General features: G+C 42.5%; 1 protein-coding gene across 3 annotated transcripts; it reads left to right on the plus strand.

The window, feature by feature from the left end:
- Positions 1-809: 809 nt before the first annotated feature.
- On the plus strand, positions 810-15,087 carry LOC123768987 (uncharacterized). 3 transcript variants are annotated; one of them, XM_045759910.2, is made up of 9 exons: positions 810-1,473; positions 5,680-5,895; positions 6,800-6,980; positions 7,539-8,590; positions 9,096-9,250; positions 9,671-9,824; positions 11,197-11,411; positions 13,301-13,528; positions 14,423-15,087. In XM_045759910.2, exons 2-9 carry the CDS (start codon positions 5,745-5,747, stop codon positions 14,813-14,815), a joined length of 2,529 nt encoding a protein of 842 aa, XP_045615866.2. In that variant the 5' UTR covers positions 810-1,473; positions 5,680-5,744; the 3' UTR covers positions 14,816-15,087. The 3 variants fall into 3 exon arrangements, with proteins under 3 accessions (XP_045615866.2, XP_069165279.1, XP_045615865.2); XM_069309178.1 differs by lacking the exon at positions 810-1,473 and adding an exon at positions 3,392-4,770 and having other exon boundaries at positions 13,456-13,528; positions 14,423-14,748; XM_045759909.2 differs by lacking the exon at positions 810-1,473 and adding an exon at positions 3,400-4,770.
- Positions 15,088-20,949: the final 5,862 nt, after the last annotated feature.

Consider the following 20,949-nt stretch of genomic DNA (forward strand, 5'->3'; position numbering starts at 1 on the left):
CACCTTTATCCCCCCAAGCGAAAGAACTCATCCCTTTCTCCAGGTCATATGCGTGGTGATGCGTCCGGCCTCCTCCCTAGGGAGTTAAAGAGAAAGGGATTGCCCTTGAGGGAAGGGCATATCCCGCCAAACACACACCGAAACTACGACGTTGGTACAACGTTCGAGCAAGTTTTAACACCACCTAACCAGTTATAACAACCAATATAGCAAGTTGTAACAACGTTCTAATACGTCATAAACACGTTAAGCCAAGATGTAACAACTTTATTACAAGTTTTAACAAGCGGAAAATAGAGACAGTTTCGGTTTGTGTTTCCAGGGTAGTCGCGTGTTACGGACCCGAGTCCATCGTCGGAGCACGGAGCAGTGACGACAACGCCATCTGTGAGTCCGCTCCCGAAAACCCCACAACATGGACAACGCCATCTAGTAGTGACAGGAAATGCCAGCAATAAGTGTTGGATTCCTGTCCTAGTCAGCTCGTTACGTAGCCGCTGCTGACCTCTGGTGAGGTGGCGCTTGGACAGTGAACGCCATCTATGGAGCGAAGGGGGGCGGACGTTTGTGTCTAAGCTAGTAAGTGATGTTTCCTAGTGGTCCCATGTAGTGTCCCCAGTACCGATGACGTGTCTGTTTTCAGAGTCAACCTAGGACGGTTGGGACGTACGTGGAACCAGTCTACCCAAGGCCGCCAAGGTCTCGTCACCAGTCTCCTTTGTAGACGCTGTGAGCCACCTCCGGACGAACTCTGCTGAGTGTATAATTGCCTGCCTGAGGAGTGGCAGTAACGGATTGATTTTTTTTTTTTTTTTTTTTTTTTGGCAGTAACGGGATTCGCCGTATCCGGGGCTGGATGGTGGAAGAGATCACCCACTGAGGTGACGACTGAGGAGGGTGACCAGCGAGTCACACGAGGCTCCTGCCTAGGGCTCGCAATCCTTGTATTAGTCGAGGAGTGGCCTGACAGCGAAGCTGAGGCTGGACCGTGGTTGTAGGCCATCACGACGAGGCACCCAGTGGGATTGTGGTTTGGCTGGCCTGTGGCCAGGGTGGATTCATCGTGGGTTCTGGGCCACGAAGGAAGAGACCAGGAAAGGCTACCCAGAGGAAGCGTCGCAGAGTGTCCAGTGTCTTCGGAGGAAGACGAAGTTGTATATAGTTGTGTAGTAATAATTCAGTGACTTTTTATTCATATATGGTGGTGGAAATTATATATATATAGAGGAAAGTGCTAATCTTGTATATTTTATGCACCTTCCTTGTTGATTTTAACTTGCGTTACGGAACACACCCCTTGAAAGCTTCTAACTTGGGACCGGATACCCAAACTCTAATACCATCAGAGAAGAACCCGATTGCGTCCCAGTAGGGCCGTAACATCGCGTCATTGACGGGGCACAGCTAACGGCAGTGGGACACCAGCACCCCCTCACTTTCATCCTACTATTGCTGAATAGGAGAATATAGGAGGTACGTTGGTCTCGTGTCATTCTAATACACCATGAGGAGCTTCATTCTCGTTATTTATGCCCGAAACGCTTTGCGTAATAGTGGCTTTAGGCATTGTATGTACTAGCTCTACCTATAAGTCAAACAATCCTTGTAAATATTTATTGTATGTATGTACCTTACCTAAATAAAATTGTATTGTATTGTATTGTTATTGGTTAGATTCATTCAAGACTGATAGTTTAGTTTACCATGAAAGGTTTTCTCCTTTCAGTCGACTAAATCTAAGAAAATGATAGTTAGTATGAATAACTATTGTATTCTTCTTAATGTGTTTTTTTTTTTTTTGTAAATTATATATTTTCTCGTCTTCCTTTCCTGATTTTTCGCTTTCGGTCATATTCTTCGTCTTTCGTTTATCTTCTAATAATCCTTTATGCAATTTTTAAGTTTCAGACTTAAGCTTTTTAAGGCCGCCTTAGGCCAGCTATTATACAAGTTTTACATTCTTGTAAAGCCACCAGCACGCGTAGCGTTTTGGGCAGGTCCTTGATCCCAATTTCCCCGGAATACGACCCCGCTGAATAGTTTAACCAGGTACCTATTCACTGCTGGGTGAACAGAGGCTACAGTTAAGGATTGGCGCCCGGTCAATCCTCCCCGGTTGGGATTCGAATCAGACATAGGGCTTGCGAAACGCCAGAAACGTATGTATGCACGTGTATACATTTTGAAGGTCAATATAATCCCTTTGAAAGCCAAACAGTCCTCAAACATGCTATTTAAGGTAAATGTCCTTTTGATACATTTTTCAGCACCTGCGGTATTTAATTTCTCATACTCCTTCGCTCGGCAAATCTAATCGGTAGAGGTTCTGCCTCGCTTCCTGCAGGGTCTTCGGAGGATTCCTCCATGGTGTGCAGGTGCCTGGGTACCTTTCCTTCACCCTGTACTCATTTCCCAGCTCATTGTCTCTTGTATTTTTATAAAAAGTGAAACTGGTTTAACGCTGTCTCAGGATAATTACCTACCTTGCCTCGTTAGTTTTAAAAATGTCACCTGACATTAGAATATTGATTAACTGAATTGATTTAATAGATTCGCAAAAGCTGATTATTATTAACTTCCTGAGTGATTGGTTTTTCTTATTCCCGTCTGCTCCATTAACTTGTATGTACTCGGTAACGTGGAACTATGCTCAGTGTGACCACCTTTCGGCGATTCTAATCGGATGATTGCTTCCGGATGTTGTTCAAATGTTCTCGTCCTTCGTTCCTTGTATTCTATCTGATGCATGCGTGCAATAAATGTGAAATGGTTTTGAATAGATTCGGATATCGTGCTTCATGTGAGGTTTTATAACCACTGCTGTCTAGAAGAAACGTGAATATCCATAGATCTGTAAGATTCTTGGCTGGCTTGCTTGTCTTTATTTGAAGTAGAAATTCATTTGATGGAAACCCTGTGGCTTCTAAAGGCGGGTGAAACGTAAGGATGGATGAGCAGCTCGTGTTCAATATGGAAAGGGCTTGCGGCCTTATTGCAAATTCTTTTTTGTTCAATTTTTCAGTCTGACGCTTTTCTCAATTCTTAAGGAATGGATTTGGGAGAAAATGCTTTATTCATTCTGTCTGCTTGTGTCTCTCTCTCTCTCTCTCTCTCTCTCTCTCTCCGTGTCCTCTTCCATTAAACTTGTAAGTTCAATATGTTGACAAACACAGAGCATTATAATTTAATTAGCTGTTGTGAACGTTCATAATAACAAATATGAATAAAATTCATGAGTAGGATTAAATAGAGGACTGGATAGTGCATTTGTCTGGATCTCCGTTATCGCACTCCTTTTGAGATTTTAAAATCACAAAATGTATTTACTAAACAAAACAGATACACGACGCTTAGAAAACAATTTATTTCATAAGTAATTCAAGGAAAGAACCATTTTGAGGCAATGGGTTGAACTGAACAAGCGTTCTGGTGATTCCCAGACACCTGCCTTAACCCATTCAGTCACGATAGTTAAGGCAGGTATGTGGGAATCAATTGAACATCGGTTCAAGTTCTCAAATTGCCTTAAAATTATTTTCTCACTGATATATTACGCCATTGTGATTTCTTTGTGATTTTTTGAATGTTGAATTATTTTGATGTTTTCGGATTTAAAGCGCACAAGATGAGATTTAGCTCCTCGGTCTTGCCTCTCAATATTCAACTGAAGGGTATCAAAGTTCCTGAATCTATTGAGCTCTAATTTGTACATCATAAGCTGTGAATGGAGTTTGCTTCCTCCTCTTCTTTCCCCGAAGTGCATGTCAATTATTCATTACTTTGGCATTGAATAAATTATTTATAATGTGTCTCGGGCTAATTTGAGCACAGAATTTGGTCTGTGTTCTCTAGTTTGTGTACCAGTCGTTCTAGAAATGTTTTTCCCTGAGAATTTCCGGAGTGGTCTGGTTGCATTCCTTTAAACTTTCTTAAGCCTAGTTTTGTATTTAACAATACTGTCTTCATACTAGGAAGTCACCATGGCGCTCCATATTAGAGAATTGGTCTGACGTACGTGATATATACAACTATATTTCCTGAAGATTCCATAAGGCAGTTTTTATGTTTGCCATCCTAGCATACACCGTTGTTGACTGTTTGATGTTCATCTTCTTGGTGTGTGTGTGTGTGTGTGTAGTTACCTAGTTGTATTTGCTTGGGTTGAGCTTCGGCTCTTTGATCCCGCCTCCCAAACATCAATCAACTAGTGTACAGGTTCCTGGGCCTGTTGGGGTCTATCATATCTGCATTTGAAGCTGTGTATGGAGTCTGCTCCCACCATATCACTGCCTAGTGCATTTTATTTGTCTACTACGCTGACACTGCGAAAATTCTTTCTAACGTCTCTATGGCTCATAGAGACGCTCTTAGACACTGTGTGTGTGTGTGTGTGTGTGTGTGTGTGTGTGTGGGTGGTGTTTTGCTTCTTAGTCTTAATTTAGTTATAACTGGATGACCTTACTATCGAGACTATCCTCGGTGTGTCGTCACAGCTGAAAGCGACTCTCATTGGCTAGAAGAACTCGTTGCCCCTCCTCTCAGCCATGGCATATATATATGGCGAGGAGCTCGCTAAACTCGACACTCTGAATTTTACTCCTGTCTTGAACGTTACTATCTTTACTAAGTATTTACTAACACAGGGGACTAATAGGCCTCAAGACCAACATCAACCTACAAACCCTAAAATCGCAGTAACTATGCCACACAAATCGCTTGCTGAATTTCTTCAAATAAATAACATAGAGACGACTTGGATTCTTATTTTAGGTGAGAAATTTCGGGGTGAGATATGTAATTTGTTCCAAAAAGATCATTATTAATAACGCAGGACGTTTGTCAAGATAAACAAGCTTGGTCTTCATGTTATGTCATATATCAGTTTCTATCAGTATCGGAGAGGTTTCTAATTATACAGTGAGAGACTTGCTAACAGCACTTATGGAGGGTTACAAATAGCATATATGGATGGGGTACTAATAGTATTCGTTGAGTGTTACTAACAGAATATATGGAGTCATACTTTCTGCATATTTGGAGGGTTACTAATAGTATACATAATACGTTACTAAGAGTGTATATAGTCGATTAATACCAGTGTATATCGAGGGTTACTAACAATATATATTAAGTATCAATAATTTATATTCATTTTTTTTAATTATGCTTTTGTTATAGAATGTCTTACAAAATATGAAACATTATATATTTTGTGCCTGTAACATATATTTTGAATCTAACACTTTATTTCTTTAACATTATGCATGTATTTATGGGTTCTAAAGTTATATATTTTGTTTCTAACATTCTATATTTTTGGTTTGCAACATCATATATTTCGGGTTCCTAACATTATATATTTTGAGTTTCTAACATAATATGTTAAGCATACTGAGAAATTAGGCAAGGACAAACAATGACGTAATAACATGTGGTGAATTTTAATCCATAAACAAATTCAAATCTGTAAACTAGAGTTCCTTTCTAGATTAGCCCTGAGGACGACCCCTGCTTACGTCCTTTGACATCCCCTGCTGACGTTCCTTGATGCGATCTCATGCTGGCGTCTCCTGCTGGAGTATTTTAAAGGGTAGACGACCAGCAATGTCTTATTATATTGTTCAGCAGTTTGTTTTTTGCCTCAACTTCAAAGGTACAGAAACATTTTTATATTCACAGGTGTGAGTGTATTGGTGGCGAGGTGTGAGTGTCTGAGGGTCTTGACGCTGCAGGAGGACGGCGTTATGAGTGACTCCACATGGGCTCGGAGTACACGGATTTCCCCTCGAACACCCTCCACCTCCGCCTGCATTAGGTTCAAGGTGTTCTTCTTTAGACCCCTGACGCATGTCTTCTCCGTCGCCTCCCGTGAGGAGACCAGGGAGATGAATGGAGGTGAGGCTGTGTGTGTGGGAGATGAATGGAGGTAAGGCTGTCTATGTTGGAGATGAAAGAGGCATGGGAGATGAACGGAGGTGAGAAAGTGTATGTGGGAGATGAACGGAAGTGTAGCTGTGTATTGCAGATCAACGGAGGTGAGTGTGTGTGGGGGATCAATATAGGTGAGGGTGTGTTGATTGACTGATGTCCTCTCAACTAATAAGTGTTTCTGTCTCTCTTTTAAAGTTTTGGTAACCAACGTTACAAATGTTACCTACTGTGAAAAGTTACGGCTCACAAATATCTATTTTGTCTATGTATCAGATTCGATAGGTTAGGTGGGTTAGTTGGGTTGTGATCTGAGGTAGCAGAGGTGCCTGTATATTTAACCAGGTGCTTTAGTGTTGCTGTAATCATTTAATAAGGTGTTGGTGAAATTTATCTGTACACTGAGCAAACTTTATTTCACGAAAGCTATGCACTATTCATCATGACTACTCAACTCTTCCTTCTTGCATGTTTTCCTGTTCGTTCATTTTGTATCGTAAGAATAAAAATACAAAAACAATTATTCCGTTTCTTAAGCAATATATATTTCTCTGGTACCTGAGATAATTTAATGTCCTTATTTTTCCTCTCTTGATATTCTCGCGAGAAAATAAATATCTAGAACATTGAATTCATATTTAAACTACGAGGAACAAGTTTATCTTAGATACTCTGTAGCATTCTTTAAGTTTGTCTAAACATATCTCAAACTTACTACATATCCTATAACTGTGTTCTAGTTTTAGTAACTTTATCTAGAGGGTTAAAAGACGAAAGTTTAATAGGCCCGGTTTATTGTTAGTTAGGCCTGTGAGTAAACATTTGTTGCAATATTCCTATGGCTAAATCTCGAATTTGTGTCCCTTGCCAGAGATCTTCGTGGACTATGTGCGTCCTATCGTGTCGGCGGCGTTCTACTTCCTGGGTATCTCTGAGCCCCTACAGGTGCTCACCTGGTACCACTACTGCCTCACCTACAACCACTCCGTCGCCCAGATAGCTGCCTACCTCGATGGCCAGCTCCAGGGCATCATCTCCAGGAATACCACCAGGTGGGGAGGGAACAATGGTGCCCATCATTGTCTTTCTTTTCCTTATCTCGTATGTCTATTATTCTCTCTTTATCTCAAACTTTTCCATATTCTCCTACTATATCACCTTATTGGGCGCAGTTATCAAAGTTCTAATATCACTTAATTTCTTCTTCCACTGAAGAAAATAATCTTGTCATTAGGGATTGAAATTATAAGAATCGGTAAATTTTTATAAGAGCCAGCAAAGTCTTTATCAAAATAAAATACAAAAAATGCCAGTCTTTTTTATGAAAACTTTATTTATAAATTCCAATATATGGTGCAATAAACATAAAGAAAAGACATTCTGTACAAGAATGATGACGACAACTCGTGTAATTCAAATGTGGAGTTGCCAAGGAAATACATAAACGAAAAGAACTGAGAGATTAGCAATTGGGTACACAAATTCAGCTTAAAATACTACAAAAGTTGGTGGCTCTAGTTTTAAAACGGAATATTTTATATAGGGTACACTGGTCCGAAATACAAGCAACGTTGATGTGACAATAAATTTCAAATTACTTTATATTACAGGTGGTTCTCAGAGGCTACAATGGTACTTGGCCAGTACAGCATCAACTACCTCAGCGGGTACACAAAGACTCGAAGCTTCAGCGGACAAGTTACACAGGCTGGTGTATGGGGGCGAACCTTGGCACCAGCAGAGGTGTCTCAGCTTGCATCTTGTGGGTCCGATCCCCCAGGACTCGCCATCCCCTGGAATCACGAGTGGATCCTCAATAACGCCTCCTTCATCGAGGTCCCCGAGTATGAGGTTTGCGAGAAGAAGAGCAAATCATCATATATTAAATTCCTTCCCATGCCATTCGAAAACGCTCGTAAGTTTTGTGCTGGTCTTGGGGGTTATATGCCTGTTCCTCAGTCTCTCGACCACGCCAAAGAGCTGCTGCGAATCATGTTTGATCCGCCTGTGATCAAACTCATCTGGCTGGGGGCCACGGATGAGCTTCAGGAGGGCGTCTACATAAACACACACACTGGAGAGGAACAAAAGTGGTTTAAGTGGGGTAGCAACGATCCCAATGGGCTTAAGTGGCAAAACTGTCTCGCCCTTGATTCGGATTATCTACACGACTATCCTTGCCATATTACCATGGAAGCCATGTGTTTTCTCGAGTCCCAGAGGGAATGGACGCTCAAAGGCCCCTGCGAAGAGGACAAGGCCAACTACAAGTATAGTCTGCTGCATCCGGCGCAAGGTAAGGTGGTGTTTCGGGGTTACTACCAATACGAAATCGTAGAGGAGGATGAATCTTGGACCTGGAGAAACGTAATTGCCAACAAAGTCGTGGCTCGATTACCTTTCCGCGAGGCACGCTGGCCCATGGGGAGGAGAAACTGGACGGTGGTTGACGAAGTCTGTGATAATAATGGAACGCAACTCCTTCAGCTAAGCTCGTGCACAAATCACGATTTCACGTGTAAGGACGGCTCGTGTGTGCCCCGCTTCCAGCGCTGCGACCGTCGTCCAGATTGTCTGGACGGAAGCGACGAGCAGGAGTGTCGCCTGGTTGATCGACCACTCGGCTACCACCACAGTCTTCCACCTCCAAACAGAATTGCTGGTTAGTAGATCTTTCTTGTGGTCACTGACGACAGTTCTCGTCCGTTCAGTTAGGTGGTGTTTGCGAGGCACGAACGAGGAAAATTTGTTGTTGTGTTATGGCGTTTTACTTGAAATTTGTTTATCGTCGTGGCAATTTATTATGGGAGATCATATTGATCTTGAACACCTTGCATCCATACTTTTATACCGATCGTTGCATTTAATATTATCTTGTTTTCTTTGGAGTAATGATTAAGATTTCTGCATTTAAAAGTAGAATTTGTCCAATTTCAATTAATTTCTTAATTAAGTCGGTAATTATGTTAATTAGGCTAACATCAGGGTTGGTTATGTTAATAATATGGTTGAGTAGTTTATTAATATGGTCTATTCATTGCTTGGTTTCAAAGAACAGCCCTCTTCACATATATTGTAATTCAATCACCCTGATCAATAATACCAAGAAAACACTTTCGCTACAAATGACTTCTTCTGAGTTTATATAACTTCTCAGTGTCTTCCAGGAACTCCCTTGCCTGTGGGCCTTAAACTTAAGTTGGTGAGCCTCTCCTTAAGTGACAAGGACAGTTACCTGGATGTCACCTACCACCTGAACCTCACCTGGTGGGACCTACGTATTCGTTTCCAGAATCTCAAGAATGCTTCACGTCTCAATCAGGTGAATACAAGATATGAGAATTGCCTTAAAATATTATCTTTTATTATAATTCTTTAACTTAGTGTCAGCTTTATTTGTTATTATTTTTGGTATTAGATAAAGCACTCTTTAACACAATAGTTTTGGTTGAATTTCATTATTTTTGCTTTAGTAATTCTGCAGGCTATGTCAGGTCTTTGAAATTACTAACCATTAAAATTAGTGAAAAGGGAAAGGCGGGAGAAAAGATTTGGATTTGTTCACTGGAGTCTGCGTGTCTGAGGTGACCCAGAACGATAGATAGATTGCGCCGGCCTGCTTCAAAGATACTTTCTACTTTCTTTATCTTCGTTCCCAGTTCTCCATCTCGTCCATCCAAACGTTTACGTACAGCTCAAGCATAAACTCAGCGCTTGCCTTCCTCTTGTTTTATATGAGCAGGTTCCCGTGACGGAGTACGACAGCCTGTGGACTCCAACGCTCACTCTGGTCAACGTGAGGGGGACGGAAAGGACGCTGGTGGACAATGAGGCCATCCTCACTATCCACCGCCAGGGACACCCTCTGCCTGACGACCTGTCTATCCCGGAAGATGGTGAGCAGGAAGGGGACAGGGACTGAGGGGCTAGTTTGTTTGTTGGACGGATCGATGGAACTACTGTGTGTGTGACAGTATATAATTCAAATGTACTATGACAGTAATAGTGTCTATGACACTGTGTATTTCACAATCGACTTGAGAATGGACCAGGACGGACCGAAACGTCGTCGTCCCTTCACTTTCTAGTGTGGTTTGGTCAACATATTTCAGCCACGTTAATGTGACTCCTCGTCTGAATATTCGCTTCTTTTAAGTTTACTTTGTATCCACTGAATCCATTTATTTTCATCAATAAGAGCTCTTGCTTCTTCCTCTTTCCATCAAACGCTCTTTGTCATCCTTCTACCTCGTGATCACATGCTCTAGGCATTCTACATCACAAATACTCCACGAATACAAACCAAATGTCACTAAAGTTCATTCAAAGTCTCTTTGTTCCATGATCACAAACAACTCATTTAATGCTAATCAATTAACTCGGTCTCTTAACCTCTCAACCTATATGTATTTTTTACCTCGAGCATCCTTGAGTAGCTAGTTCATCAATTAACTATTCAGTCTAATCCTTTGAGTTCTAATCCTCTGAAGAGACAGACATATAGATATTCCTCGTCCTGCTTTCGTTACACTTTGCATACTGTATCACGCCTGTCTCTTGTAAAAGACTATTACACACTTTTCAAATCTTTCATTAACCACTATGTACCTATGATGCTTACTCATTGATAAACACAAGTATATTAGTAATTAAAAACTTTCTTTTTCTGCACATAACTTTAAAACCTCTTTTCAGATTTCTATATAATTCTCAGTTTTCCAATTTCCCCTTCCAGATTACCTTTCACGAATACTCTGCAAAACCATGACATCAAACTGATCACATACTTTATTTCATCTAAAAAAAGTCATGTGTGATTCTCGTATCTGTATTGCATTTGCAACATCCTCATTTCCTTATTCAAGTAAGATTTTCACCAATACGCATCACGAATTGTAATGTAAATAGTAACGGTAATATATTTATATACCACAAAAAATCTCTATTAATGTTAATGAAAAATACTAAGAGCCAAAATTTGCAATATGCAATCTATTATAAAATTAACAATGCCACTAGCGACATCAGTAGTAAACAGTACTAGCAACATCAGTAGTAAACATTGCTAGTAACACTAGCAACAGTACTAGCAACTGCATTAGCAAACAGCAACTAGCAACCACACTAACAAACCATTCAACAAGGCAGCCTTTCATCTAAATATTCACGTGGTCCACCTCCCACCCCCCTGTCCTGCACCAGTCAATATGACCCTCCCAACTCGTCCTCCACCAGTCAATATGACCCTAACACCTCGTCCTCCACCAGTCGACGTATACCTGGGGATGGAGAACCAGCTGAGCGTGGAGCGGAAGTACACTTCGCAGTTCCTGTGTGACCTCAACCTCCACCTGTACCCCTTCGACGAGCAACGCTGCTTCTTGAACCTCGAAGTCCTCTCGGCTGCCACGGACTTCTTGGTGCTGGATACGAACTCGTCTTCAGTCTCCTACGTCGGTGCTGAGCTGCTGATTGAGTACACGGTGAGTACGAGATCTACTTTATGGTGAGTAGGGGGGGTATTCTGCATTGTAAGTAGTGGGTCTTCTTTTTGGTAAGAACCTGTCCAACTTCTCTATGATCAAGTAGTACCCCTTTCACTGAATATAATTTGGATAGATTAATCTAAGTAAACGTTTTGCTTTTTGGTACAGGCTTGTGGAGAATAAATTGTAAATATTAGGGAACACACAAGTATAACCACAAGTCGGAAATGTACACTCACAGTAGTCATCTTTCAATGCAATAACTTCAAGGATTAACCACTTTCTCCCCTTGATTCTCAAAGAAAGGGGTGCCAATAATGGGGTGGTCAAAGGACGTATCTGCTAAAATAGTTGATTAACTGAAAAGAAGAATTGAATTGTGCATTTCAGGCATATATTGATTTACCAACAGTGTAGCAGAAATATTAATTGCTAAAGCAAACAATAATAAGATTCAAAGATAGAATAAACAGGAAGAAAAGTAGTTGGTTTAATCATGAACTCGCCTCACTTGGCTAATCTCCAATGCAAACGTTTGTTGGTGTGTAAGCCATTAATTAAATTATAGCATTGTTATTATTATAAAAAAAGTTTCTCAAGTGTGCATTATCGCTATCAAAAAATCGAGACGCCACCAAAAATTTTGATCATTTGATTAATGATATTTGATATACTGTGTGAAGCTTAGCTAAGTGTGGAATGTTTTATCTAAATCGCACATATTTTTCTCAAACAGATTATGAAAACAATTGTTATAAAAACATACATCAATACTCAATTGGTATTTTATCGATAATGTAAATGGAGAATATATCATTCCCGATTAATTATTTAGAGCCTATCCTCGGCTTAAAATATAAAAATAAACGCACCTCTCAACTTAATACATCGTTTGAAAATTAATTTGCTGCAGGCGATGAGTCACAATAACGTGACTAAAGTATGTTGACCAGACCACACACTAGAAGGTGAAGGGACGACGACGTTTCGGTCCGTCCTGGACTATTCTCAAGTCGATCGACTTGAGAATGGTCCAGGACGGACGGAAACGTCGTCGTCCCTTTACCTTCTAGTGTGTGGTCTGGTCATCAAACCCTCACGGCGCTTCAGAGTAACAGCAATCTGACTGAATGAAATGTGAGGTACTGGTCTGCCCCGTTATACCCTACAACTCACACAGACGAAAAAAATTGTTATAATTCACGATTGAATTATAAGATTAAGATGGTTTCACATCTCGGTAATGGTGGACAGGGAATTTCACTTCATTTCTTCATGTTAAGTATCTTGCAATACAGGTTCATAACAATATGCGATTAGCACAAACTGCAGGGGCTTGTTTCACTGCATAACAATGAATATGATCATTCGTCAGTGATGACCAGAACTGGGTTGGTGACAGTATTTTCCATCAATCACCAAGCCGCTCGGCAGAGAACACCTCTCATTTTATGTTGCCACAAATTAATCTTGCTGTAGTCTGCTATAGATTGGATCATTAATGCTGCTATTTCACTCGCGATTACTGGTACTTAAGCTGTGGTTCGGACCCTAATAGGAGACATCAAGTACAAATTTACTTAGAATTGAGTACAGAGCACAGGGGCGAGCATCCTAACTCTGTCATCAGACAATGAAGTGACGATACACGATCCAGTTACGTGTCAGCACGCTGACGACTAAAGTCACATATCACCTCTCCTTAGCTTCAAGTTGCGTGACCGCAGAGCAATAACGACAAATAGGTTTTTCCACTCGACAGACGTTGCTAGTCATTTATGCAATTTTAAGCAGCATGTGTACATTTTCTTCTGTCTACCATGAATAGGGATAGAGATCTGCTAGACAACATATAGTGCTGTAATGAGTTACTGAGCACTCAACAGGTTGTGAGTGTATCACTTCGACTTGACAACAACGAGACACTGGCTAAAGCGGAGGTAGATGTGGTACTGCAGCGTCGAGTGGGATATCCTATCATCTCCATCTATGTCCCTACAGTCATCCTCCTCATCCTGGCCTACCTCTCCCTAATCTTCAGGAGGGACGACTTCGAGACGAGGGTGGCCTCAGCGTTGACCGTACTTCTGGTTCTCGCTTCTCTCTTCACTCAGGTGAGGAGAACTAGCAAAAGGAATTTCCTGTGATTTATATATCATGATATGCTTTTGGCTCTTCGAACAACTTAAAATTGTGATTTTGGAGATATCAAACATTTTATATCTTAATCATGAAAGTCTATATTTGCTCTTTTTGTTCTGTAAAACATTTCGTTTGTGTTTGTATAGCAATTACTGGGATCAGAAAAAGGTGTTTTTGGTCTGGTGTTGGTTTTTAGGCCTGTCTACCTCTGGGAGGTTACTAAGACCATCGAAACAGCTTACTGACCAATATGTTAGTATGACCGGAATGAGCAGAAATAGGAGGTAGTTTAACTTTAGTTTCTTGCAGTGTTAGCGAAACTCTAAAGGAAAACGGAATAGGAAATAGAGAATAACTTTGTATGTCCAATGATGGAGGCCAGATGGTTGAGGATAGCCTCACTCAAGTTTATGAGATTGGTGAAAGGCAGGTGACCAACATGGGTGGGTCAGGGTCGGCTTTATTAATGCTTATAATAAGCAGTCGAATCCCATTGCCAAACCACCAAGGATATCGAAGGAATTTTGCAGGTAGAGTCCCAAGAATTTATTCACGAGGTCAATTTCTAGCCCGGGACGACCCCATAAAATTAGTTACGTGTTGGGAACCCTGGTCATTACCAGGTACCATGCAGTTAATAGCATATTCAGATGTATCTAAATATGTATGTTATGACCATAATATAAATTTATGTTAAATATGTTATGGTATGCATGCTACCTGGTAATGACAATAGTTTAAAACACTTAAATAACGTAATTGTATGGGGTCGACCCGGGCACAGCCAGGTATCCCGTAAGTAAACAAAGTAATCCCACTGCATTACCTCGAGCGAGTGATGCTAACCTAATTCTTATCGTTTACAGACATCAACATCACTTCCCAAGACTTCCTACTTCAAGATGGTGGACGTGTGGTTGCTGTTCAGCATCTCCCTCATCTTCTTCGTTATCATCTACCACGTCGTAATCGACTTGGCTCTCGAAGGGAAGCTCGTCGGCTCCTCCTCCAAGCCCCCTTCCCCGGTGAAAGTCGTTCCACTTGGCGTGCATGCAGATAAACGAGAGAAGCTACGCAAGACAGCATCTTCCTCAAGTCATTCCCCTGCTTCTCTACCCGGCTGGTTACACTCCGAAGGCGGAACGGCGCAGCAGAGAAATAAGAAGCTCTCTGAGAAGCTGTCCACACAGGCGCTGGTCTTCATCCCATGCTACTTTACCGCCTTCAATTTCGTCTACTGGATGTATATTTTGACTTGAAGTGATCGGGCTGTTGAGCTCGTAACAGATCTCGCAATTCTCGGCCCCTTCTTGTACAAAAGTCTATATATCTGTTACATTTATGGCATCTCTCTAAACTGTGTTTGTTTTAATATTATATAAATCACATTGTAGACGGCACTGAAAACTGCACTGCCTCAGTGCTCAATATACAGAGTATGTTTGAGGAGTTGAATTGTTCGTGTCTGCCTACAGTTTATGTTGATGGCTATGATGGTCTGGTTGATTATGTAGAATATAGTCGCATATAATTATTGGTTTTATTGAACTTTTATATCGGGTCAAGATTACAGAACAAGGAGAGAGAGAGAGAGAGAGAGAGTCAGACAAGATCTGCAGAGGGGTAGGTAAAGAGACTTAAATTACTAAGTGTAAGTGGATCAGTATTAATTGTATCAATCAGATCAATATAAAATGTAAGCCATCATAACGAATCAAACAGATACAATAGATTATTTATTACCTAATATTATCAAATTTATAGTTTTAAGAATTGCATTAGTAAATAAATTTTCTCACTGAGCTAGCAAGTGGAGTGGATGACAAACTACTTTTCAATGGCAGAAAAACAAATGAGGATATCTTTGCTAACCGCCGGCATACTGTCCCTGTCAAGGCCACTTAAACATTAAACCTAACAATATATGTAGTTTTAAACTGAAAATGATCTTTATTGAATAGTCTAAGATATTGTGTCCATCTGTCCCGGTAGTAGTCGGGTTCGTTCGCGACGCACAATTGAGAATCCAAGGTTTGAGTCCCAGAGGGACAGAAATGGTTGGGCACATTTTCTTTCACCTAATGGCTCTGTTTATTTAGCAGTGACTAGGTAGTCAGAAGGTAAGTCAGCTTCTTGTGGTGGTTGTAGCCTGGGCGGGGTCAGTAATTCTGCCTTGAGAGGGCCCGGACCTTGATATACGTCTACCTTTTATGAATTCACTGTCTTCCTGACCCCTGACACAATGGAATTATTATATTTGTTATATTTATTTACCAAATGACGTAAGGTGCCCAACTGTTTTGAAGTTATCCATAAAATAACTAACGTTTTCTAAACATGTAGTTCAAAGAAAGCGTGAAATTCTGGACGGCAGGCATAATCTGCAAATTTATTTTTTAGATGAAATGGAATTTTTTATCATTATAAAAAAGAAATCTCAGGCATTTAAGCTGTATATTATATTTGTTTATTTTTTTGTCTTCAGCTTTCTTCGCCTATCCACATCATATACTCATTCTTCAACATACTAATGGTTATTTAGCAGGTAAATTCACGTCAATACGTTTAAAGAAAAGACAAATTTGGCTACAAACAACGTACATACAGTTTTTAAAGAATTTTCCTGAATTTACCTGAGAGCCACTCTCTCTAGTGGCCTCAACGGAAACAGGAAGCCTGGGGTTTATTCGAGGTCCCCCCCCCCTTCTTGTATGAAAATTTTGTCGAACTGGATTTATGTATACATATATCTTCTAGCTTTATATATATATATATAATATATATAATGTATGGGAATGTATGGGAATGTATGGAAATGTATGGAAATGTATGGAAATGTATGGAAATGTATGGGAAATGTATGGGAAATGTATGGGAAATGTATGGGAAATGTATGGGAAATGTATGGGAAATGTATGGGAAATGTATGGGAAATGTATGGGAAATGTATGGGAAATGTATGGGAAATGTATGGGAAATGTATGGGAAATGTATGGGAAATGTATGGGAAATGTATGGGAAATGTATGGGAAATGTATGGGAAATGTATGGGAAATGTATGGGAAATGTATGGGAAATGTATGGGAAATGTATGGGAAATGTATGGGAAATGTATTGGAAATGTATGGATATAAATATTCATTCACAACACACCCACCAGGGGACTAGAACCCTGGCAGACTTTATAAAATAATAAGCAGCTTTATATTAAATAATAAGCAGCTTTATAAAATAATTATATAATATAAGCAGACTTTGCAAAAAGATTCTGATTAATGTTCATAGCGCAAAATCACCCACAAATGATTTCATAAGTAGTGGAACAGTGACACAGGCCTTCAATTTATCCGTATTCTTGAACCTCAATGGTGCAAAACTCAGTTAACCAAAGTACGATGCTCGCTTCATAACTCGGTTAAAACACGAAACTCTCCCTTAACGAAGCTGTATTCCCAATGATATAGTGCTTGCTTCTCTGTCCTTTCTTATTCTCACATCTGACATATACAAGAATCTGTATTCAAATCATGTCTATGGAGCATATCTTTATATCCACGGAAATATAAAACAAATTTGTTACTGGGACATACAGAACTGTATGATACATACAGAATGATACATACATCATACAGTATATTTAACGAGGAAAGTTTTGAAAATATTAATCATATTCAACAAAGACAATCAAATAATTCCATTAACCAAAGAAAAGAAATTAAGTTATTGAAGTAATGTGGCAAGTTTTGACTCTTAAAGAGACTCAAAACTTTTAATCTCTTAAAAGAGATTAATTACTTTCCGACTGTCTGAAAGTTGACAGATTACCGGGCAAAAATAGCGCGATTTTCGCCGCTACCGGCCAAAAACCATGAGATTTTCGCAGCTGGCGGGCAAAAATCGCGATTTTCGCCGCTACCGGCCAAAAATCGGGCGATTTTTGCCGCTAAAGGCCGAAAACCGCGCTATTTTCGACGCTAGCGGCCAGAAACCATGCGATTTTTGCAGCTGGCGGGCAAAAATCGCGCGAATTTCGCCGCTACCTGCCAAAAATCGACCGATTTTCGCCGCTAGCGGCCAAAAATGGGGCTATTATCGCCGCTAGCGGCCAAAAATGAGATTTTCGCCGCTAGCGGCCAAAAACTGTGCAAATTTCGCCGCTAGCGGCCAAAAATTGGGCGATTTTTGCCGCTAGCGGCCAGAAACTGTGCAAATTTCGCCGCTAGCGGCCAAAAATCGGGCGATTTTTGCCGCTAGCGGCCAAAAACTGTGCAAATTTCGCCGCTAGCGGCCAAAAATCGGGCGATTTTTGCCGCTAGCGGCCAGAAACTATGCGATTTTTGCAGCTGGCGGGAAAAAATAGCTCGATTTTCGCCGCTACCGGCCGAAAACCGCGCTATTTTCGACGCTAGCGGCCAGAAACCATGCGATTTTAGCAGCTTTCGGGCAAAAATCGCGCGAATTTCGCCGCTACCTGCCAAAAATCGACCGATTTTCGCCGCTAGCGGCCAAAAATGGGGCTATTTTCGCCGCTAGCGGCCAAAAATGAGATTTTCGCCGCTAGCGGCCAAAAACCGTGCAAATTTCGCCGCTAGCGGCCAAAAACCGTGCGATTTTCGCCGCTAGCGGCCAAAAATCGGGCGATGTTTGCCGCTAATGGCCGAAAACCGCGCTATTTTCGACGCTAGCGGCCAGAAACCATGCGATTTTTGCAGCTGGCGGGCAAAAATCGCGCGAATTTCGCCGCTACCTGCCAAAAATCGACCGATTTTCGCCGCTAGCGGCCAAAAAAGGGGCTATTTTCGCCGCAAGCGGCCAAAAACGGGGCGATTTTCGCCGCTAGCGGCCAAAAATCGTGCAAATTTCGGCGCTAGCGGCCAAAAGTCGCGCGATTTTTGACGCTAACGGCCAAAAAACTATGCGATTTTTGCAGCTGGAAGTCAAAAATAGCGCGATTTTCGCCGCTACCGGCCAAAAACCTCGCGATTTTCGCCGCTAGCGGCCAAAAAAACCATGCGATTTTCGCAGCTAGCGGGCAAAAATCGCGATTTTCGCCGCTACCGGCCAAAAATAGCGCGATTTTCGCCGCTACCGGCCAAAAACCGTGCGATTTTCGCCGCTAGCGGCCAAAAATCGGGCGATTTTTGCCGCTAATGGCAGAAAACCGCGCTATTTTCGACGCTAGCGGCCAGAAACTATGCGATTTTTGCAGCTTTCGGGCAAAAATTACGCGAATTTCGCCGCTACCTGCCAAAAATCGACCGATTTTCGCCGCTAGCGGCCAAAAAAGGGGTTATTTTCGCCGCTAGCGGCCAAAAACGGGGCGATTTTCGCCGCTAGTGGCCAAAAATCGTGCAAATTTCGCCGCTAGCGGCCAAAAATCGTGCGAATTTCGCCGCTAGCGGCCAAAAACTATGCGATTTTTGCAGCTGGCGGGCAAAAATAGCGCGATTTTCGCCGCTACCGGCCAAAAACCTCGCGATTTTCGCCGCTAGCGGCCAAAAACCATGCGATTTTCGCAGCTGGCGGGCAAAAATTGCGATTTTCGCCGCTACCGGCCAAAAATAGCGCGATTTTCGCTGCTAGCGGCCAAAAACCGTGCGATTTTCGCCGCTAGCGGCCAAAAATCGGGCGATTTTTGCCACTAATTGCCGAAAACTGCGCTATTTTCGACGCTAGCGGCCAGAAACCATGCGATTTTTGCAGCTGGCGGGCAAAAATCGCGCGAATTTCGCCGCTACCTGCCAAAAATCGACCGATTTTCGCCGCTAGCAGCCAAAAAAGGGGCTATTTTCACCGCTACCGGCCAAAAATACCGCGATTTTCGCCGCTAGCGGCCAGAAACTATGCGATTTTTGCAGCTGGCGGGCAAAAATAGCGCGATTTTTGCCGCTAGCGGCCAACAATCGTGCAAATTTCGCCGCTAGCGGCCAAAAATCGAACGAATTTCGCGGCTAGCGGCCTAAAATCGCGCGATTTTTGCCGCTAGCGGCCAGAAACTATGCGATTTTTGCAGCTGGCGGGCAAAAATAGCGCGATTTTCGCCGCTACCGGCCAAAATCCGCGCGATTTTCGCCGCTAGCGGCCAAAAACCATGCGATTTTCGCAGCTGGCGGGCAAAAATCGCGATTTTCGCCGCTACCGGCCAAAAATAGCGCGATTTTCGCCGCTACCGGCCAAAAACCGTGCGATTTTCGCCGCTAGCGGCCAAAAATCGGGCGATTTTTGCCGCTAATGGCCGAAAACCGCGCTATTTTCGACGCTAGCGGCCAGAAACCATGCGATTTTTGCAGCTAGCGGGCAAAAATCGCGCGAATTTCGCTGCTACCTACCAAAAATCGACCGATTTTCGCCGCTAGCGGCCAAAAAAGGGGCTATTATCGCCGCTAGCGGCCAAGAATGAGGCGATTTTTGCCGCTAGCGGCCAAAAACCGTGCAAATTTTGCCGCTAGCGGCCAAAAAACGGGCGATTTTTGCCGCTAGCGGCAAAAAACTATGCAACTTTTGCAGCTGGCGGGCAAAAATCGCGCGATTTTCGCCGCTACCGGCCAAAAACAGCGCGATTTTCGCCGCTAGCGGCCAAAAACCATGCGATTTTCGCAGCTGGCGGGCAAAAATTGCGATTTTCGCCGCTACCGGCCAAAAATAGAGCGATTTTCGCCGCTAGCGGCCAAAAACCGTGCGATTTTCGCCGCTAGCGGCCAAAAATCGGGCGATTTTTGCCGCTAACGGCCGAAAATCGCGCTATTTTCGACGCTAGCGGCCAGAAACCATGCGATTTTTGCAGCTAGCAGGCAAAAATCGCGCTAATTTTGCCGCTACCTTCCAAAAATCGACCGATTTTCGCCGCTAGCGGCAAAAAAATGGGCTATTTTCGCCTCTAGCGGCCAAAAACGGGGCGATTTTCGCCGCTAGCGGCCAAAAATCGTGCAAATTTCTCCGCTAGCGGCCAAAAATCGTGCGAATTTCGCCGCTAGCGGCCAAAAGTCGAGCGATTTTTGACGCTAGCGGCCAGAAACTATGCGATTTTTGCAGCTGGCGGGCAAAAATAGAGCGATTTTCACCTCTAGCGGCCAAAAACCATGCAATTTTCGCAGCTGGCGGGCAAAAATCGCGATTTTCGCCGCTACCGGGCAAAAATAGCGCGATTTTCGCCGCTAGCGGCCAAAAACCGTGAGATTTTCGCCGCTAGCGGCCAAAAATCGGGCGATTATTGCCGCTAACGGCCGAAAACCGCGCTAATTTCGACGCTAGCGGCCAAAAACCACGCAATTTTTGCAGCTGGCGGGCAGAAGTCGCGCGAATTTCGCCGCTACCTGCCAAAAATCGACCGATTTTCGTCGCTAGCGGCCAAAAAAGGGGCTTTTTTTCGCCGGTAGGGGCCAAAAACGGGGCG

Source organism: Procambarus clarkii, chromosome 64, assembly GCF_040958095.1.
Source record: "Procambarus clarkii isolate CNS0578487 chromosome 64, FALCON_Pclarkii_2.0, whole genome shotgun sequence".
In the NCBI taxonomy this organism is placed as follows: Eukaryota; Metazoa; Arthropoda; class Malacostraca; order Decapoda; family Cambaridae; genus Procambarus; species Procambarus clarkii.

Bases quoted from the DNA above. Each gene is read 5' to 3' on its own strand.
- LOC123768987 (XM_045759909.2), top strand. From the start codon at position 4,545: ATGGCATATATATATGGCGAGGAGCTCGCTAAACTCGACACTCTGAAT. The intron at 9,251-9,670 runs GTGAATACAAGA...TTATATGAGCAG, and splicing joins ATGCTTCACGTCTCAATCAG to GTTCCCGTGACGGAGTACGA. The intron at 11,412-13,300 runs GTGAGTACGAGA...AGCACTCAACAG, and splicing joins AGCTGCTGATTGAGTACACG to GTTGTGAGTGTATCACTTCG.